At 36.6% G+C, this 20,834-nt stretch overlaps 1 protein-coding gene across 1 annotated transcript; it reads right to left on the bottom strand.

The window, feature by feature from the left end:
- Window positions 1-1,888: 1,888 nt before the first annotated feature.
- LOC121736036 (putative odorant receptor 85d) lies at window positions 1,889-19,008 on the bottom strand. Its single transcript, XM_042127082.1, has 10 exons — window positions 18,893-19,008; window positions 18,362-18,507; window positions 17,891-18,043; window positions 11,100-11,294; window positions 10,582-10,759; window positions 8,883-8,979; window positions 4,604-4,705; window positions 4,264-4,352; window positions 3,261-3,327; window positions 1,889-1,942 (listed from the first exon to the last, which is right to left on the bottom strand). Exons 1-10 carry the CDS (start codon window positions 19,006-19,008, stop codon window positions 1,889-1,891), a joined length of 1,197 nt encoding a protein of 398 aa, XP_041983016.1.
- Between the last annotated feature and the right edge of the window lie 1,826 nt (window positions 19,009-20,834).

Below are 20,834 nucleotides of genomic sequence, written 5' to 3'. Positions count from 1 at the left end.
ATGGTGATCTGTATATGGATTGTCAGTACTATATTATCTGTATGATGATGGTCTTTGGTATGATAAGTACCTGATCAAATGCATTTGATAAGTCAAGGAATTATTATGTATTGCTATGCAGTACAGGGCCTGTGTTCCCTAACTCTTGTAACCCATATTTTGTTCATTTACGCTCTGAGTCAAATTACATTCGAATAAGGGTGTGATTTTATATAAGTGTCCAAGTTCGAGTAGACTTGAATAGTCTCTCTGCCATCACTCTCGTAACATAGTGGGAAGGATACTGATACGACCGGCGAGAGATCAGGCACAGAGCCGACTTTTTACGTGTGTATCCGACTCGTGGATCCTATTCTTGTCAGATAATCACGTGATCAGCCTGCGTTTTTCTAACTAAACTTTTTCGGAATCGAACCCACAATCTCAGAGTTAAGAGCACTGGACCACGGAGGCGACATGGTAATTTTACTATGTTTGATATGGAGCTGATATTTAAGTCTTAGGAAGGCATATAATATACTTTTGAATGTCGAAAAATGTCACAAACTTGTAAGCATCATCTAGCACTCAATACTAGATGAATATAAGAGTTTTATTAATGTTCAGACATATTAGAGATGTACAGATAAGCTGCAGATCTCCGCCTGGGCGAGCCTGAGAGTATGTTCTAATACGATTGAGAGCTGATTACTTTTATCGATCGTTCAGACTATCCATTATTAACACTACGGAGTTCCAGTTTATTGAGATACAAAATGGCTACAAAAACTAGACACTGTGATTTGAATTAGTAGTATTATGCTAATATTAATTTGGTTAGTATTTAGATTAAAATTAATCAGAAAGGAAGCTGTGACGGAAGTCCTTGTCCTCTACAAGTCTTGACTTGTTCGTTACAAGTTCTGCGACTTCCAACCACACTTATTAATTATTATTACCTTAATTTTCGTTTAATTACTACCAAACTATTCATTCAATCAAAGTTCAAAATAATCATCAATGATCTATGAGTGCGGCAGTTAACCTTTATAACTTTGTGACAACATTTTTAGGAACTATAATTATTGCCCCGTGCGAGTTTCTTACGCCGGTTCTCCTCGCTGGGTTAGTTCCCGAACCGGTGGTAGGCCCCAGTAGCATCAACGCTCGGAAAGTGTTTGAAAAAAACTTATTCTGAATAAATTTTTTTGAGTTTGACTTGACTATAGATTTCACTAAAATACTCGCACAAAATATTAACAAGTTTCCTTAGTCTACTTTGAACATGACAATGATGTAAATACTTAGATACAATATTAATATACAATAAACTTTGATGAGCATACCAATTACTTATTGTTCCTCAAGAAAAAAGATAAAAGATACGAGGCCATACCTCAGAGCGAAGTGCCCCGACAGTAAACATTTAATGTACCTCGCAGACTCCCACATGCGGTACGATCGTTATTCGTTACAGATTTTCCCACTGATAATAATGTATGTTAAGTGACTTTTACCGTCATATTCTTTAATTGATTTACGGTAGGATTTAGGGCCTGTTTCACCACTTCCTGACAAATTCCGGATAGGCTATCTGCAACTTATACACTATACATACACTATACTCTATATTATGTCAGATAAGTTGTGGATAGCCTATCCGGCACTTGTCAGGAAGTGGTGAAATAGGCCCTTGGTCTTCTTTCTCACGCAAAGACACGATTTAATATCTTATAGAATTACTGTACTTTTTGTAACGATGACACGGTGGAATGTCCTTATTAATAATAATCACTTCTAGTTAATGGATTTTATTAAACTTTTAATAAAGTTATCGTTATAGTGTACTTGATATTTGTGAGGGACTTGTAGTAATTTTTTTTCTTCTAATTTATATACTGTACCGTGGTCACCAGTACAGTGTCTGCATCAAAGAGAAAAACGACCACGTCGTTTTCATTACCTGAAAACGAAAAAAAAATAGCCTTATGAAACCAGTTGGCAATTTTTAAAACTAATCAAGCATCCAAATATGCGACGTGTACTTTATTTTACACAATTTTTTACCCGGCCGTGGTCCTAGTCGGTGCAGCTCAATTTTAAGCCACTATTTAGGTTAATGTTCGCAGAAAATCATAAGCTTTTAACACAATATTTCTTAATTCAGCTTAACCAGCCATTACAGTAATCTTGTCGGAATGAACTCGACCCGCTTTCCGTGACAAACTACCAGATCCGTATATTAATATCGCGGTATATTGTCCGGATTAGGGTGGTGCGCTAATATTTACATTCAGGTACTTTTCGGGATACGCAATTTCTCTTCCTAAGGCGGAGAAGATAACTATTATAATAGCATTTTAAGGTATTGCATAGTTATTATCGCGGGCTTCAGGGGAATCAAGAAATCCCGTAACGAAATAACCTAATGCCCCCAATCCACGTTGCCAGACTTCGGCACGGTGTTTGTGTGCGTGCGACTAGACGTATGCGAATTGTAAAATTACGTAAGTTGATAAATAATGCTATGGAATAGCTTTCAAAGTGACACACGTATTTTTATCTTAATTTTACGAGCTCAAGATAGTCAATTTCTATTTACTAAAACTTTAAGCTGTAAATTACAGGTAACAAGAAGCCTTTGCATGCGTTATCCCCTGGGCATTGTCGCATAATATTATTTTAATACACTTTTAATTGTTGGTTAGTTAGTTACAGTGATTGCTTAGCTAGATTATATTTTCTTGAGCGCTTTTTGAACCTGCTTGATGTAATATTTTGTTTAAGTATGCAGAGTTTAAACTAGCTCATATTATGAATATATAACGCGAATGTAATACGCGGCGAGGCTGAGCCTCAATAGCACTGTGTCAATATTGGGTCTGACTCATTACAACGGCGCTCGTGCTATACTATTGTTGTTGAGAATGTGTATAATACTCGAGTGTGTAATATACATGCATTAGGCTGCGTTTCCACCAGAGATGTGTTGCGAGGAATGTGTTTTTAAGATCCAATAGCATCGCCGCGCTGAGCGATGTCACGTCAATGAAGCGATTCTATTGGTTCTCAAAAACACATTCCTCGCAACACATCTCTGGTGGAAACGCAGCCTTAGATCCTTAGCACACTCGCGATTGACAGCTCTAAGCGATAGTGTGACGATTAAGCCAATCAGCACGTGATCGAAGCGTTTTGGCTGCCTTTAAACTGTTATAAACTGCCTTTAAACAATCATAATAATTGATAGTCAAACATGAATTCTCTATTGGAGTACTTACGCTGACCCAACTGTCCAGGGAAATGATGACAAAATGCGTAGACTTCAAGTGACTGACTCGCTGCGCTCTGTAACATAAAGACTTTTACTACTCTAAACAAAACTATGAGAGTAGACAGAGTTATATTTTAATGGTTTTGACTATTGACTTGTACAGAACAATCACTTGGTAGTAATACCTAATAGCTAATTTGAAAATGAAATTCTACATGCAAACCAAAACTAAGACATGGAAATATACAGTGTACACGTCCATTGTGAATTGAAAAATATTTCACAATAAAGTTTTAATATGCCGAGTAAGTTTATTATATTAGATGAGGTCAGGGGTTCCTAAACTCTTTACGAGATCGATCGCCAAGCGAATTTGTTTTATGGAACTTTATTTACATGCTAACTCTACGGAACCGTTGGGCTTAGATTAAAATAATATTATAGCCCTTCATATTCGTAGAATAATATAGATAAACTATAGATGGATTAGAAACTGAATTCTTATTTCAACACTAGCAGCTTCTAAACCATTTAAAATGCAGCCACAATTCCCAACTCCTCGTTGTTAGCACTTTGGAGACCGAACTTTAGTTAATTATAAAGTTAGTTCAACTGTTTACTTTCAACAAATACTGATACTTCCGGCTATCCATCATGCCCTAGGAGACTAATGTGCCCAGCTCTGCCGCGAAGGGACAACGTTTTTGTCACATTATTAAAGCAACCTTAAGAGGCAAAAGTAATTATCAAGTAGTAATTTGGCGTACATGCCAAAACATCTGAATTCATTTTAATCAAATTTTGAACCCTGATATTTAATAAATAATTTGAAAGTAACAGGGTGCTCTTACAAGTAATATTTTTAATTAACGTAACGTTTAATTAATACCTTTCGTGGATCTACTTCCTAAAAAACTTCAAGTACTTCATGGCTATTTTATGTAACACAAAAAATGTTAAACACACCAAAAACTATTCACAAACGGAGGACAATAATTTATGTTTCATACCGTAACATGACAAGAGTGAGCATCTTCTTCGTGTTCAAATCCAGCTGCTCCCAGGGGCTGTCGTATATTGCTGTGGCGACGTCGCGCGCCTGCACATAAACAGCGCTTCCATCGCTCATTGCGATAATATATTATTGAAGAACTGCCTCTCGTATGCCAAGACATGGGATAATTCTTTTGATGGTATAATTACTGCAGTCTGCAGATCACAAAATAGAGTCCCGTTTTTACTCTTTGGGTACGGAACCCTTAAAAGAAAAGTGAATAGGCATAGAAAGACATAACAATCGAACCCACGACCTTCTATAACTCTTTTATTTGATCAACTCAAACAACTTACGGCCTCTGTGAGCAAGTGTCCGTGTCGGCAGCAGTTGTAGATGTTGGTGACGATTGCGCCGCACGCCAGCAGGTTGCGGTAGTCCTCCGCTGTGTTGTTGATCTGCAAGTCACATCAAGCAATCGCGGACCTGGTAGATGTCAAACAAGCGAACGGCAAATAGTCTTAAAATAAGATCGAATCACATACAGTTAATAATGTAGCAATACGGACAGTTTTAGCACAATATACTTAATTCCGTCTAATCTGGTTAATAGCTAAGCTTGTAATCAAAACAGGAACCGCCAGTATTTAGTAAACTGTCACATAATGAGAGAGTTGCTTCACTTTTACTCTATTTAATGTTAATCCAAATAAAGTTATGAAAAAACAATTTAACCCGTCGATCGTAGAAAAAGGGGACACAATAGAATTTCTATTGTGTCTCAGTCATCGGTGACCGTATGGGGCTTGATGAAATAAAATTAAACAACAAAAAAGGCAATTAGTATAAAATATGTCAGAAACAGCACCGTTTTGCTCCGATCATAAATTAGTTTACCTCTTTGCATAAAATATAATACCTAGTACGATGACGAATGACGATATAATCTTTTTTTTTAATGAACTAAGGGGGCAAACGAGCAAACGGGTCACCTGATGGAAAGCAACTTCCGTCGCCCATGGACACTCGCAGCATCAGGAGAGCTGCAGGTGCGTTGCCGGCCTTTTAAGAGGGAATAGGGTAATAGGGGAGGGTAGGGATGGGAAGGGAAGGGAATAGGGGAGGGTAGGAAAGGGAATAGGGTAGGGGATTGGGCCTCCGGTAAACTCACTCACTCGGCGAAACACAGCGCAAGCGCTGTTCCACACCGGTTTTCTGTGAGAACGTGGTATTTCTCCGGTCGAGCCGGCCCATTCGTGCCGAAGCATGCTCTCCCACGTATAAAAAAAAAATTAACAAAAAATAATATAAGTAAAACGTTACTACGTTTTATACCAATATGTAGGCCAAACGTTTTATACCAACGAATCCTTCACAACATTATAATTTCCTGTATGCTACTTAACTCAGACTTAATTAAAATTAAAAACTAATTAGAACAACGTTATGATATTTATAAGTACTTATGTGAGTCGCTTAATTATGCCATGCTATAATTATTACTGCTCTTAAAATTGTATGTATTTAATATTATCAGCAAGTAACATAATATTTAGTAAGCCACATTTTATTAAAGTCCTTTTTATTAATAATAAGGAATTAATAAGGGTGTTACGCAGACGCGCTGCTAGGATCCGATTTTATAATATTTATAATATAAGAAATTACGAATGCAAATTATTCATGTTGAAACACAATAATTGAAATAATTAATATTCAAAAACCTTTTTGCGATGCAATGATGAAAGTAAAGTTGTTTTTTTTTTATTTATTTACGAGCTTTTGCCCGCGGCTTCGCTCGCGTTAAGAAGTATTATTATATACAAACTTTCATCCCCTATTTTAACCCTTGGAGGTGGAATTGATCAAAATCCTTTCTTAGCGGATGCCTACGTTATAATATATACTTGCATGCCAAATTTATCCCGATCGGTCCAGTGGTTTAGGCTGTGCGTTGATAGATCACCATGTCAGTCAGTCACATTTGAGTTTTATATATATAGATTTATAATTATACTTTTTGCTGGGATCAAAATTACCACCTAAATTAGACGATTTTACTGGTATCTGTGAATACAATATATGCTTTATCTTCCCGGATCCTAACGCACAAACACACTTTCAATCACATCGTAAATTTACATTGGAATAATATTATTTTGGTAGGAAGTTTTGTTCCAGTTGAAATTAAATCTAAACAGAGTACAGTAGTCGGTCTGCGCCGACCCCAAGATAATCGTCCACCTGAATTACTTTTCTTTAATCGTTAATTTTTGGGGCGTTAGTAAAAAACTCAAACAAAGTCCCCTGTTCCGAAAGTAATAATTTGTCCAATATAAAATTTCCGAGAATTTCGGTTGTTTGAGACAAGATTGAAACTTTACCTTGCTTGAGGTCATTATTAAAATTACTACGAATAATTTGAAATAAATGGGCTTATGAAATGTAAAATATTTTAATGTTTTGTTGAGTTGACATACCTTGTCAACTGTAAGGAATGTAATTAAACTGTAAGGAAGTAAATGTTCAGATGAAGCATTTAACAAATTGTTTAAGACGATAAGAACCCAATTTAATACTATATTCACTCCTAGAACGGTTAGAAACAGCCATAAAAATAAAAATAATTTTACAGTATGGGCTACTACAGGAATTAAAATAAGCAGGCAAAGATTATATGAATTGTATGATGAAAAATCCATGAATAAATTCAAAACATATGTAAAAAACTATTCAAAGATTTTTAAAAAAGTTTGTAAAGCCGCTAAGGCTATTCACATTAGGAATAAAATTAAAAATTCGAAAAATAAAATTAAAACTACTTGGAAAGTAATAGCTGGAGAGACTGGAAATGTCACCCGTCGTAGCTCCGATTTTGAACTTTATTTTGAAAATAAAAAGATTCACCAATGACCATGAGGTTGCGACGGTCTTTGAAAAATTTTTTGCAGACATTCCGGTCTCAACTACAAAAAATTTAAACTCCTCACCTGCAGCTGCTGAAAAACTACTCAGAGATAATGTAAAGGAATGTATTGTCAATTTTAGGTTTAGAGAGATTGTCCCCAAAGATATCATTGATACTTTTAAATTAATAAATATTAAAGGTACTACTGATCTCTGGGGCATGTCTACTAAAATTATCAAATCGATAATTGACATCATAGCTCCTCATCTATCAATGATTTTTAATGACTGCATAAAAAGTGGTGTTTTTCCTGACTTGATGAAGCACAGTAAGGTTGTACCTTTATTTAAAGCGGGACTTAAATCTGATCCCACAAATTATAGGCCTATATCGATTCTACCGACTCTAAGTAAAATATTTGAAAAAATAATTTTAAATCAGTTACTATTACATTTTTACTTAAATAATTTATTACACTATAATCAATATGGTTTTACTAAGGGTCGATCCACAACGGATGCTGGTATAGGTCTTCTTTATAGTATATTTGAAGCATGAGAGGACTCACAGGATGCCCTTGATTTTTTGCGACCTCTCCAAGGCTTTTGACTGTGTTGAGCATGCTACATTGATCAGGAAATTGCACTACTATGGCATTAGGGACTCGGCAATCAACCTTTTGACATCTTACCTCAAAAGTAGAACTCAAAGGGTTGAAATTAATAGTAAAAGGTCCAATGGGACCAAAATAGACTTAGGCGTCCCACAGGAATCCATTTTAGGTCCATTTCTTTTTCTCATCTACATAAATGACTTACCTTATCTTGTTAAGGATAATGAGATAGTACTTTTTGCTGATTACACTTCACTTATTTTTAAAGTGAAGCGACTACAGTCAAATTACGACGAGGTAAATAGTGCTCTCTCAAAAATAGTACATTGGTTTAACGTTAATAACTTACTTCTAAATTCTAAGAAAACTAAATGTTTAAGATTTACTTTGCCCAACGTTAGACAAGTTAAAACCAATTTACTATTAAATGATGAGAAGATGAATTTGGTGGACACCACTGTGTGACAGTCACGGAAGAAACACTAGAAATAAGTACAAACTAGAAATACCGGTGATCAGACTTAGTAAAGTTAGTAAATCTTTTAAAGGTCAATGTATACGCCTTTACAATAAAATCCCAGAAAACGTTCAAAATCTTTCCATTAATAAATTTAAAAAGTAGTCAAAGAGCATTTGTGTGCCAAAGTCTATTATAAGATCAATGATTTCATAAACGATGGCACATCTTGGGAGTAGGATGGCTGCTTGCAAGGCTATTTCTACATTATTTTATGACTTACAATTATGTATGTATATTGACATTGTATAATTTTAAGTTACAACATTGTAAACCTTATTTTAAAAGATTAATTTTTTTCTCACTTTTTTTGGTAAACGCCGGTTCTTCTCGCCGGGTTAGTTCCCGAACCGGTGGTAGGCATCATGTAGACTTTCAGAGAACATTTGCAAAATTTTATTCTGAATAAAAAATTTTGAGTTTGAGTTTAATGCCTGTGGTTATTTAATCGCGTAACGTGAACCTGTTAGTTTGTAAGCTATATTTGATATAGCCCGATCATATCATGTTAGTTCACTATCTACATATTAATCAATTTCATCAAAATTATGTTTATTATGACCAATAAAAGCCGAAAAGAATTTACTCATTACTCACGATAGCAGCTATGAGGAAGAAGCACAGGGTGATCGAGAAGAAGGCGAGCCGGATGAAAAACATCGAACCGAACGCCTCTTCTAGTTCCTGAAGCATGCTGGAATAACAATTTATCAATCAATCATACAATCAAGCAATCGCTGGTTCCTTTTAAAAGTGATACAATAGTATTTACTGCTCCTCGTAGCACTCGCTACGCAACTACTTGTCGTAGCTCTCGCTACGTAACCAATTCTCATAGCTCTCGCTACGTAACCAATTCTCATAGCACTCGCTACGTAACCAATTCTCATAGCACTCGCTACGTAACCAATTCTCGTAGCACTCGCTACGTAACCAATTCTCGTAGCACTCGCTACGTAACCAATTCTCATAGCTCTCGCTACGTAACCAATTCTCGTAGCACTCGCTACGTAACCAATTCTCGTAGCACTCGCTACGTAACCAATTCTCATAGCACTCGCTACGTAACCAATTCTCATAGCACTCGCTACGTAACCAATTCTCGTAGCACTCGCTACGTAACCAATTCTCGTAGCACTCGCTACGTAACCAATTCTCGTAGCACTCGCTACGTAACCAATTCTCGTAGCACTCGCTACGTAACCAATTCTCGTAGCACTCGCTACGTAACCAATTCTCGTAGCACTCGCTACGTAACCAATTCTCATAGCACTCGCTACGTAACTAATTCTCGTAGCACTCGCTAGGTAACCAATTCTCGTAGCACTCGCTACGTAACCAATTCTCGTAGCACTCGCTACGTAACCAATTCTCGTAGCACTCGCTACGTAACCAATTCTCGTAGCACTTGCTACGTAACCAATTCTCGTAGCACTCGCTACGTAACTTATACTTTAAAAAGCTTTAAATTAATAAACACTAAAATACCTTATTTATTTGTATTCCACAATCTAATCGATTACGTGATCAAATAGTATTGCAGTATACGAAAAAACTATCACAGACGACAATGTAGGGAATAGTGGAGCTCTCAACAGTCTTAACACTAGAGCTTTTAGTGAAATAGACTTTGTCAATCTCAGTGTTTTGATCTGATTGCCGCCCCGCGTCCCGCGTCCCGCGCCCCTCATACCGCGACACTCCACACCTGTACATTTATATCAGCAAGTGGAACTTTCTAACGAAATATAGTGGGGGAAATATCGATAGTATTTAAAATCGCATTATATTGATACTTTAGAAAATTATTTAATTCGTAATATTTGAATTTTCTGTCTGACATTTCAACTGCTAAGTGCTTATCCGATTGAAATAGTGATTCTTTATTTCTGCGTATACTCTTGAGCACTATAAAATTACTTCTGCGTAACTGACCTGGTATCTATAAAATTGGCCACAGTCATCTATTTTTTTTATTTTTTATTATGTAATTTAGGGCCGTCTATGGGCTATTCGCCCATGGGCTATTTTTTTGCTATCTTTGTATATAGGTTTTTCGCACCAAGGATAATTGAAACAATATTATTACTTAATTATAGTTGTAGTCCATCACGTGTACTTTTTTATATTATATAGAATAGATAGAATATAATATATACATATTATATAATATATATGTAATAACAATATGTATATTTTTTGTTTTATAAATCACAGTCATTTATTGACCATCTATTTATCCCATATACGGCCTCCCAGAGAGCCTACACTTGCAATAACTATGGCCTTCACTCACGTGGACAGCCTGATGTGTCGGCGCATGGCCTCCCGCAGGTCCTGCTTGGTGTCGTCGTTGTTCCTCTGTATCGCCTCCCGGAACTCCTCCTGCAGCATCACGAACAGCACCTTCAGATGGTGGATAGTGATGGACAGGAAGATCAGACCCGCGTTGTGGATGTACGCTACTGTGAACGCTGGTGATGAAACAAGGAAAGTTTTTGTTATAAGTATAAGGAATTTGTTATATTTCTGTTAAATATGGCAAGGTTTAATAATCTCCCCTTTATATTTCTATATTATAATATAATAGAGATTATTAATCCTTGCCTATATACGTTGCTAGACCTAAGGTTTGAAGACCATAAAATTCGTCATAAGGTTTGATTTTTTTGTGAAATGATAGTGTAGCAACAGCACAATAATATTACAAAATAAAGGAAATTGAACGTAATTCAAATGAAATATTTTAGATAACCAAACACAAATTTTACTTTCTTTTGAAAAACAAATATATCTTCGTTCGAAATAACTCACCGATACCATAATGTATCATATACACGCCGAAGAACTTGAGCACGTCGTGTGTGAAGTCGAAGGGCACGTAGAAGCGGAAGGGCAGCACCTTCGCGAAGTCCACCTCCTGCCGAAGCACGAAGCGCTGCACCATCACCAGCAGAAGTGGCATGGCTAAATACATGTGGACCAGGAAGCGGAGCATGCCCATGTAAACTGGAACAGAGAAGATTATTAAGAAATCGATCATGAGTCCTTACTCATGATCAATTTCCCAATAATCTTCTCTGTTGGATATACCAGACATTTCTTTCTACCGCAAAATGACCTTTCTTTTTGCGGTAGAAAGAAATGTCTGGTTGCCTCCAATTTGCACCCGTATTATTAACTCTAGCATTCTCAAAATAACGTCTACCTTTCTTCAAAACATTTTCTGTAAAGAATGAAGAGAACGGGTATTATTTTCCATAGTATGCATATAAAATATAAAATTTGGTAAAAATCGGTTAATCCGTTTCGGAGGAGTACGGTAACTAACATTGTGACACGAGAATTTTATATATAAGATTCCTTAATATTAGGTATTTGTATCATAATATTATCGGTTTATATAATATCTAATGAATAACGTTAAGTTTAAATCCAACGAAAAACTTTCTATCTCCATTTAATCATTTCATTAATCAAAAGTTATTTGAAATACTTTTAATTTAACTTTTTGGTCCCGAACAAGTTAGTTTATTCGGGATCGTTAATGAATGTAGGGTTAATGAGTTCAGAGCGAGTTGTACTTCAAATAAAATCACGTATGTTCTTAATGAAGTATTTCTCATTTTTGGCAAACCTATTTACGTTGCAAACTGAGCTGCGGCAAGCGTACTTCCAATTATGCAACTTTTATTAGCTTAAATTCCAAAATCACATTTTATTTTTGTTGTTATCAACTGATTTGTCAGTGCTTGCTACCATAATATTATTATTTTTAGTCTTCCCTGTCGAAAAGACTGAATGCAACCTGTCATAGCCACTGAAGTAGCTCACTTAAATTAACTAATAAACTATAAGAAAACTAAAATGCCCAAATATTTTGGTATAACAAAGATATAAAGACAACGAAATTTTTATCTACAAGTTCCACATGTAAAACAGCCAACTTTGACGCAAAACTCAGCCGTAAGTGCCTTACGTGTTCCTGTAATATAAAATTTAAACATCAAGAATGGCAAAGCCCAGGGGTGGGTGTTCCGCTTACAATTGGGAAGTTATGCAATATTCCATATTCCAGAACCTGTTATATTCCAGAACCGGTTATATTCCAGGAGCGTCAACAGGAAGCGTTCTAAATTTAAAGTTTCCCAGCCTCAGGTTATTGGGCGCGCGGGGATGAGTTTGTGAGAATTTGCTCTTTATAAAATACGAAAATATTCAACGCTTCACAATATACGGATTTTGTTAGCACCTTTCCGCGTCGGGTTAGCGTATTAGTTTGGATGTGTCATCATCATCGATATTACCCACTCAGCAGTGATGATAATCTTCTCTAATCAAGATTTCTAGTTATAGTATATTCATCTTTGATTGTATACGAGTGACGTCGCCTGTGCTTGACCATAATTTTCACTATGATTCCGATGCAAGCACAGTGAAAATTGGTCGCTGCTAAGCATTAGTGTCCTGACCCACAATTTTTTTGTTGTTAAATTTTGAATGCAGTCTTGTCCTAAATCATCTAAAAACATAACTGCATTCATAACTCAATACGTATTTTTTGTGGGTTGGTACATGAATGCTTAACAGCGTCCATTATTATGGTCATTCGACATGGCACAATGTGGGGAAATAATTTAGAATAAGGACATGAAACGTTCATTTTGCATAATATCATACGACACAATATTGACAATTAACTTAACTTTATATAGTGTGAGGTCAAAAAGGACCTCAGCTCTGCATTCGCAGCGTTTAGATTTCACACCATTATTAACATTAAAACTTCTCTTTAAATAAATAAATGGCAAGGTACACTTTGTGGCAAAACCGAAGTGATAACCAACTAGGCCACGGGAAAAATATAATATTATCTGTATCGAAGTCAGTCTACTGGATGGGTTAATATTACCCAGTTATATTAGTGAATAGGATTCATTTTATATCTGAATGGACTCGGCTGAAATAGACTATGTAATGTACATTTGCTGAATAGTTTGTGAGCAAAATGTAATCAGATTCATCCACTGAATTCATAGTTTTAACTAGATGATATAATATATTTTGAGTTATATGGCCTCTCCAGTCCTACTTAGGCCCACGTTGGTTTAATACAAAAGATTATAAGTGTGTAGAGGGGCATATTTTCTTATAATATTTGCCATGATCTTGCCATGATCCACGTAGTATATATTCTGTTCATGTTTGACATATTCCCAATCATGGTTGTCCTCATAGGCTTACGTGAAGACAACCATGATTGGAAATTTCTAACCCTTTAGGTGCAATGATTAGTTAATCGTAATTATTTAATTAATACATTATATAAGTTAATATTATAGCAATTATATAATTTTCTAGCAACTCAACCTTAATTACCTATGTAGATTGTATTGAAGCTACATAATATATTGTTATTATTTTGTACTGTATAAGATATTTTACGTAAATTTTAGAGAACGTAAAATTAATAAACTTTTGAATTGTAATTAGACTGCACAGTGTACATAATTTTAAAATATAATAATTAAAAAAAAGCTCATGTGCAATTTTGCTTCTATTTCTTACACATGTTTTATCACAGGAAATATCGGGAATATTTTTAGCTTTGGTTCAGTTTGGTTCGCAGAAGTTCGTTGATAACTTGTTTGACAGCGCGACAGCGCGTCCAAATTCCCGAACAGCGACGTACGCACCACGCGACGGGGTGAAAACATAAACGAGATATTAGGATTAAAATGTATGATAAAACACGTAAGTGAAGCGGTAACAACTTACTAATTAAAATATTCATATAGAAAATATTATTTACAATAATAGTATACAAAGTCACAAACAGCGGACTTTGAATAAACTAGCCGCGTGTCTTAATTATGTAAGATACAATTTTTTACGCACTGTATGTGAAAATAATAGGCGTTTCCAAGATCCATACTAGATTTATAAAACTGAAAGTACATCTTCACGCCCAAACCGAAAGATATAGATTAATTTTTATTTCGAAAAAAAAAAAACTTTTTCCGCGCGATTAACGTATTTTGGCGCAACATATGAAACGAAAGTCGTTGCGATGCCGCAACGCAGTGTTGTGGACTTGTGGTCTGGTCCTAGTCGCTTAGTGCGCATACACGTTTAATGTAAAGCACAATAACGTCCTCTGAGCTCGCGATATAAAATATTAACAACGCTCTCCTCCTTATATATTCATTATTCGTTCTTTTGATTCTAATTCGTCGAGTTTGAACTTTGACAAAGTTGGGACGTCCACGATTTTAATTTGCGCCGAATGAAATTCGCTAATTTATACAAAGTTATATTGTATAGGATTACATGGAGAGAGTTAAACAAATGACAGACTAAAACTTTTGACAATTTCGTTAACAAACTTAACAATAATATTATGTATATTTTTAGCATCTATTTTTTTTCTAAAGTGCGTTCGATGGGTAGTAGTTTCTAAATTAATGGGTAGAGTTTGATCTAGTCTTATATTATATATAAGACTAGATCAAAACATATATATATATATATATATATATATATATATATATATATATATATATATATATATATATATATATATATATATATATATATATATATATATATATATATATATATATATATATATATATATATAGGGGGTTTCGGGGGCGATAAATCGATCTAGCTAGGAATCATTCTCAGGAAATGTCTTTTTATTCGTGTTTTATCGATAATCGATAAACTGAAAAATATGACTCTTCCTGACATCTATTGGCGAATAATAATACTATTATGTGAGCAACTAATTGTTTTAACGACCAGCAGATGGCGTTGTTAAGTAACACGAAGTCAATGAGTGTTTGCTATACCGAGCAAAGCTCGGTCATCCAGGTACTTTTTGTTTAAATGATATGTGACCAATAATAATGTTTTGTGTACTTAAAAGATGTTCTCTTAATATCATCGGTATAAAATGTCGGTGGCTATTATTTTGTTATATTTTTGTGTACATTTCTTTCGTCGCACATTTTGAAGCAAATATTTTGATTCAAAGCCGTTCTAGGACCAAAGTTTAATAAGACTCTCGTTAAAGTAGCTTGAACAACATAAAACACGCATAACAATCGGATATCTCTCGAATAACAGTTGTAAAGGGGACGTTACACGCGTAATAATTAGTCATGTTATGTGACGGAGCTCAAGTTTTGACAATGGGCTGATAAGACGCAAGTGCGAGCGATAAATCTGGCGGCTTAGTTGTCCCCGACACTGACAGCCTAAGTCCGCCACTGAGAGCGTGTGGTTTATTACGGTCGCATAATAAACTTGTGATATGTTTGACAGTCCAAAACGGCCCGCCATACTGTTATGGAGACAATAATTCTGCATCTTACAGAGATAACAATGTACAGAGAAATTGATTCATACGCCGATGGCTGACCTATTTGGTCGGACCGATTCAATGTTAGGTTCAATTCAGACCGCAACGCGACGCGTAAATGTATTTCTTAATTTGTATAGATTTGACAGATTACAATTGCGTTGCGACGTAGATGTCAGATCTAAACAAATTTAGAAATGCATCTACGCATCACGTTGCGGCCTGAATGGACCCGTCGTGATTTGTAAATATTTTGTATTATATCATATTTCTCTGATAATACAAGCATCTGAATCTTTTATTTGAAAAATATAAAAAATACTGAATGACATGTTCCCAAGTTGTTGAGCAAATAGCATTAATAAATTATATTAAGAAATATATCAAAATACACTAGTTTTTACGAGTTGCGGGAAAATGGCCGCATCGACTGCATGCCAATATTATGCCATGCCTGTGAACAGAGTCTAAAACACATTTTTTTTACTGTTGAACCCGAAAAAAAGCTAAAAGGGCATACAAAAATCCATGTAAAAATGTGGTAAATATCCTTGACACAAGCAAATGCATTATTATTTAAGCTTTCATGAAACAGCTTTTTTGACCCACAAAGTGTGTCAGCTATTGCTAAAATAATGTTTCTTGGTACAGGAAAATGGCGCTGCACTGGCTTTGAGCACAAAACGTCATCAAAGAGCTGCACAAAGCCGAATTTGACGAGCTAAGAGCACTCATTTGCGATTTAAGTGTTATATCAGGGGGTTCATCTTTGACAAAGATAGAACGATATTGTGCTTTTTATCGTACATTGTAGAGCATGTTAAAGATTTTCAACTATGTTGAACTAGGATGCCCTAGTTTATAGATAACCTAGTTTATATTTTTCAAATAAGTATCTAAACACACTATGCGGAATTTCCGCATGATTACGTAGCATTGTCAAACGCATACAATACAACGCGATGAAATTTAGGCATGGTGTGTCATCGGTAATTTAAAATATTATATTGCAGGCGGAATCAAGCCGAAATTCCGCCGCGGAAATTCGTCACAGTGTGTTTAGACCTCAGAACAGGAAAGATAATCTGTGGTTCAGACACTAACACTTGATATAGATTGTTAACAGTATATTTCACTAGCACTACGTGTTGATGTCCGAACAAAGGGGGAAGCACCACGGGAAAAAAATTTAATTGTCATTACAATTTGGCTGTCTCCCGCTTTGCTTGGGGAGGGAAATTGGATATCTCCTACTCCTTCTACATTTCTTCTGATTAATTTTGTTGCGGGTCCCAAGACAGATTTAGCTTGTCCCTCGGGCATCCCAGAGATCATATCAAAGGGTTTTCGTGGTTGGTTACTACTGTTGATCCTGGCGACACAGGAGTTGCAGTGGTGGGAATGTGTGGTGGGCCTTTTGCCCGTTTAATAATAATAGCACTTCGTGTAGAGTCCACCATATATACCTCTAATACTTTTGCAGAGGCTTGCTCTGCTGTAATAAAAAAATACTTAAAAATAAAAACTTTAAAATCTTACAATATTTAAGTACTTGAAACGGAAAGTCCATCATACCAGCTTACCGCAGTATTATTTGTCCAGGGACTGGTAGCTCCGATACTCCACTAGTGTGATACCCTAGACTTGTAACAATTGAATCCATATAGCTATGTCCTTTGAGTCACAATAGATCCTCATGGGTCGCAGTGACGTCAGGGCTACAGCGACCTGCCTTCTTTAAAAAAAAAATAGCTATGTCCACACTGTGCACTTTCATCTTTAATTTTCGTCATCAACTTTCATATTGACGCATTCAATAATTGAATGCGTCAAGGAACGCAACGCCAATATTGTCATTTTTGAAGTTTTGGATACGTTCAGAGGGCATACGTCGCGGGTATGCCGCACGTTGGCTGTTGACTGCGCTATAACGCATGCCTTTGACGAACAGAAAAATGCACAGTATGGACAAAGCTTACGGGTCGCACTGACATGGGACTGCCGCGGTAAAGCTATTGCATGGCATTTATCGACGTATGCAATTATAATTCACATACGTCTAGTCGCACGCACACAAACACCGTGCCTTCGGCAATGCCGCAGTGCGGTGCCGGCTGGAGTGGGGGTTAGTTATTTTCGTTATGGAATTTCTCGATTCGCCGCACTCAAAGCTCACGATAAAGGCTGTGCATTAGCTTAAAAACTCTAACGTAAAAACCCAAGAGTCCGCCCTACTTACTTCTATAATACTTGTCCAGGGATTTGATCTGTTGTGTCCTGTAGTCGGCGACGCGGGGCGAGGCGGGCGCAGCGCTCCACTGCTCCTCCATCGCCATGATGAAGCCCTGAATCCGCTTCTTGTGGAACGTGAAGAAGATCTGCAGGCAAACCCCTAAAAGAAATAAAATATAAAGTTTTTTTTTCTGAACTCGCTGACGCCTACGACTCTGCTGGGCCAGAATCGTATTTTTTTTCGGGATGAAAAGTGCAACCCACCCTGAATTAGAATTTTAAACTTTATACGTAGCGAAGCGCGTACCGAGCCGCTAGTTTACTTAAATTTATACCATTTACCATACATATATAAGCGTAAGCATAATATATATTTTGACCGGCCAATTCCATTCCAATTTCAACGGAGATAACAAATACGGTTACTAGAATCGTAAACGCATAATGCTGCAGTTATCGGCGTGCCATTGACAGCTACCTTCAGTGATATTGTAACAGAACGACAGATCCGCAGCTAGCAGCACCAGGTTTGCGCCACCACGAACATCGATCACTATCACCAACCAGTGGCAGGTGGCTGCCACGAGGTAGATGATGAGAAGGATGTGGCACCAGATCCTCATCCTGTACAACAAGAATTGTTTATTCATTTTTAGTAACAACATTATAAAGAAATCACAGAAGTATAATAAACTAGATGACGACTGCAACGTTGCGCCAAAATTCTTTTGGGAAAAAGGTATGCCTATCCCGGGGCTCATAGTATCTCCATACCTAGCAAAATCGGTTCAGCGGTTTGGGCGTACAGAGGTAATAAACAGACAGACAAACAGATAAACTTTTGTATTTATAATATTATTAGTATGGATATGGATACCAAAAAATAAACATAAAATTCCTAAAGAAAGATATGTTATAAGAAAACTATAAAGTAAGGCAGTGCATGGCCACGAAAAGATCACTCAGGTTTTGGCAGCAATAATACATGTCCCTGGTCTTCCGTGATCACCTGTAGTAGATGCTGTTCCTCTCGTTAAAGACATCCTGGCCAGTGGAGTGGAGGTATTTGACGATGGTAATGTACGGCTTGAAGAACTCCGCGTTGTATTGCGATAAGTCCGTCATGGTGAATGGAGGTGATGATTTTCGCACCACTTTTATATGCTATGAGCTACGAAGGTTGGATGAGGCTTTTTAAAGTAAAAAAAAATATTTAGCGGCGTTGTGCACATATTTGCCATGGCCCATGGGTAAAAAAAATAAAAAGTGTTTTTTTTTAAACTGAGGGAGAGCTCCACCAGCGCCGCGTAGGAGAAAAAGTGACACCCCTCTCTCTGTCTGTATAATGAAAATGTTTGCTTACTACCCTCTGTGTTTTTTTACTTCTGCCAGCACTTCTGTTTTAAAATTGTATGTGACAATTGGCATTACTAGTAATCTCGATTAGTTGTTTTAAATTTCAGCTCAAAAGTACATGAGGAAATTTAAATAACATAGCGTGTAACGTCACGCGAATGCAATTCATTTGTTGTACAAACTACATCGCAATAATTTACCTCCATGACGGCTCATTGGTTTTTAATTACGAAATGGTGGACTAGCACCTACATGTTTCCATTTTTTCCTTGTTCCCTGTGGAGCATTGTTTATTAAAGGTGCGTGCATTATATAGAGCCGTAAGTTTACGGCTGCTTTCCTCATTTTTGTGTCCTAGTATACCATAGGAACAAATGCCTTAAAATGCGACCCAACCAGCTGCGGCTAAGTAATATGTGCACACTGCATGTACCTTTCAAAAGTAAAATTAAGTCTATTCGCGTAATATATTTTAAATCACAAAACAAATACATATGGTAACGTAGCTTAGCAGTGTTCTTAAAATCAAATTTGTGAAACATAATGAAAAGTTTTATGATTTTGTGACGTGATAATGCAATATTATTTTGCTCGCTAAAGTTCTCTAAAGTCACGCTTGTAATATTTCATGCGCCTGATTAGGCTAGTGTAAATATGTTTTCTTTAACAAGCATTTGGCCCATAACTCATTCTTACCGCTTCTCTTCCCGCTACACTTCTGTGATCCACTTCTACACAGTAAGTGTATTTGCTTTGTACGTCTGCTATATAATCTACTGTAAAATATTATACTGTGTTCAAATTGAGACGAATGTAAAGCTTGTTTGATAAGAACCTTTGTGAGTTAATAAATAAATGGCACACACGTTCAGCCTGTTTACGGGGCACGTGTCCCCCGTCCCTCCGTGCCGTCTCGTCCCGCTGTACCGCCCCTGTCCCGCGATGTCACGCTACCCGCTGATGTACGTGACAGATTCACTCGGCTTTTTACGCTCACAATATTTGTCCACCTAATAGAGTCTTTGTTTGGGACATCGTGTTCATTATTTACATGAGTGAGCTTTTTGACCATTTGAAATCCATTTCCAGTAAGATACAGGACTCTTATGTAAGTACAAAAATATATTTTATTTTTAGGATTTCAATTGCGTGAGACGTCCTGCAAATCTGTCAATTCCATACAAATTTAAGAATACAGCTATGCGTCGCGTTGCGGTCTGAATTGACCCTCAAACGTCAACGTCAGAACGTTGAGGGTCAATTCAGACCGCAAGTCTCAAACTTCATCTGAATTAATGAATCAGTACACTGTACAGTAGGCTACGGCTTGAACAAGAATAGTATAAGCAGGAGATGTCAAATATATAACGATAAGTATACTGTTATAAATTTTACTATATTATTTCCTCCCTATCTCGGCCATTTGCAGCAGAGTTATCACGCCAAGCGAGCGAGACTATCATTACACTCATTTCCATACTACCCATATTTAATCTCCCATCGGCTCGGCGCGGGCCCGCCTTTGTAAAGTATCTCAAATATTAATGACCCCCAAGAATTACGTAGTCTGGAGAGCTTTATAACTTTAATTCTGC

This window comes from Aricia agestis, chromosome 2, assembly GCF_905147365.1.
Source record: "Aricia agestis chromosome 2, ilAriAges1.1, whole genome shotgun sequence".
Taxonomy (NCBI): Eukaryota; Metazoa; Arthropoda; class Insecta; order Lepidoptera; family Lycaenidae; genus Aricia; species Aricia agestis.
The sequence above is the reverse complement of the archived record's forward strand: the minus strand, read 5'-3'. Positions and strand labels throughout refer to the sequence as shown.

Coding starts and splice junctions, on each gene's coding strand:
- LOC121736036 (XM_042127082.1), bottom strand. CDS start 19,008: ATGACGGACTTATCGCAATACAACGCGGAGTTCTTCAAGCCGTACATT. Junction 10,760..11,099: donor TATGATACATTATGGTATCG/GTGAGTTATTTC, acceptor TTTCATCACCAG/CGTTCACAGTAGCGTACATC. Junction 4,706..8,882: donor TCTTCCTCATAGCTGCTATC/GTGAGTAATGAG, acceptor TGTGACTTGCAG/ATCAACAACACAGCGGAGGA.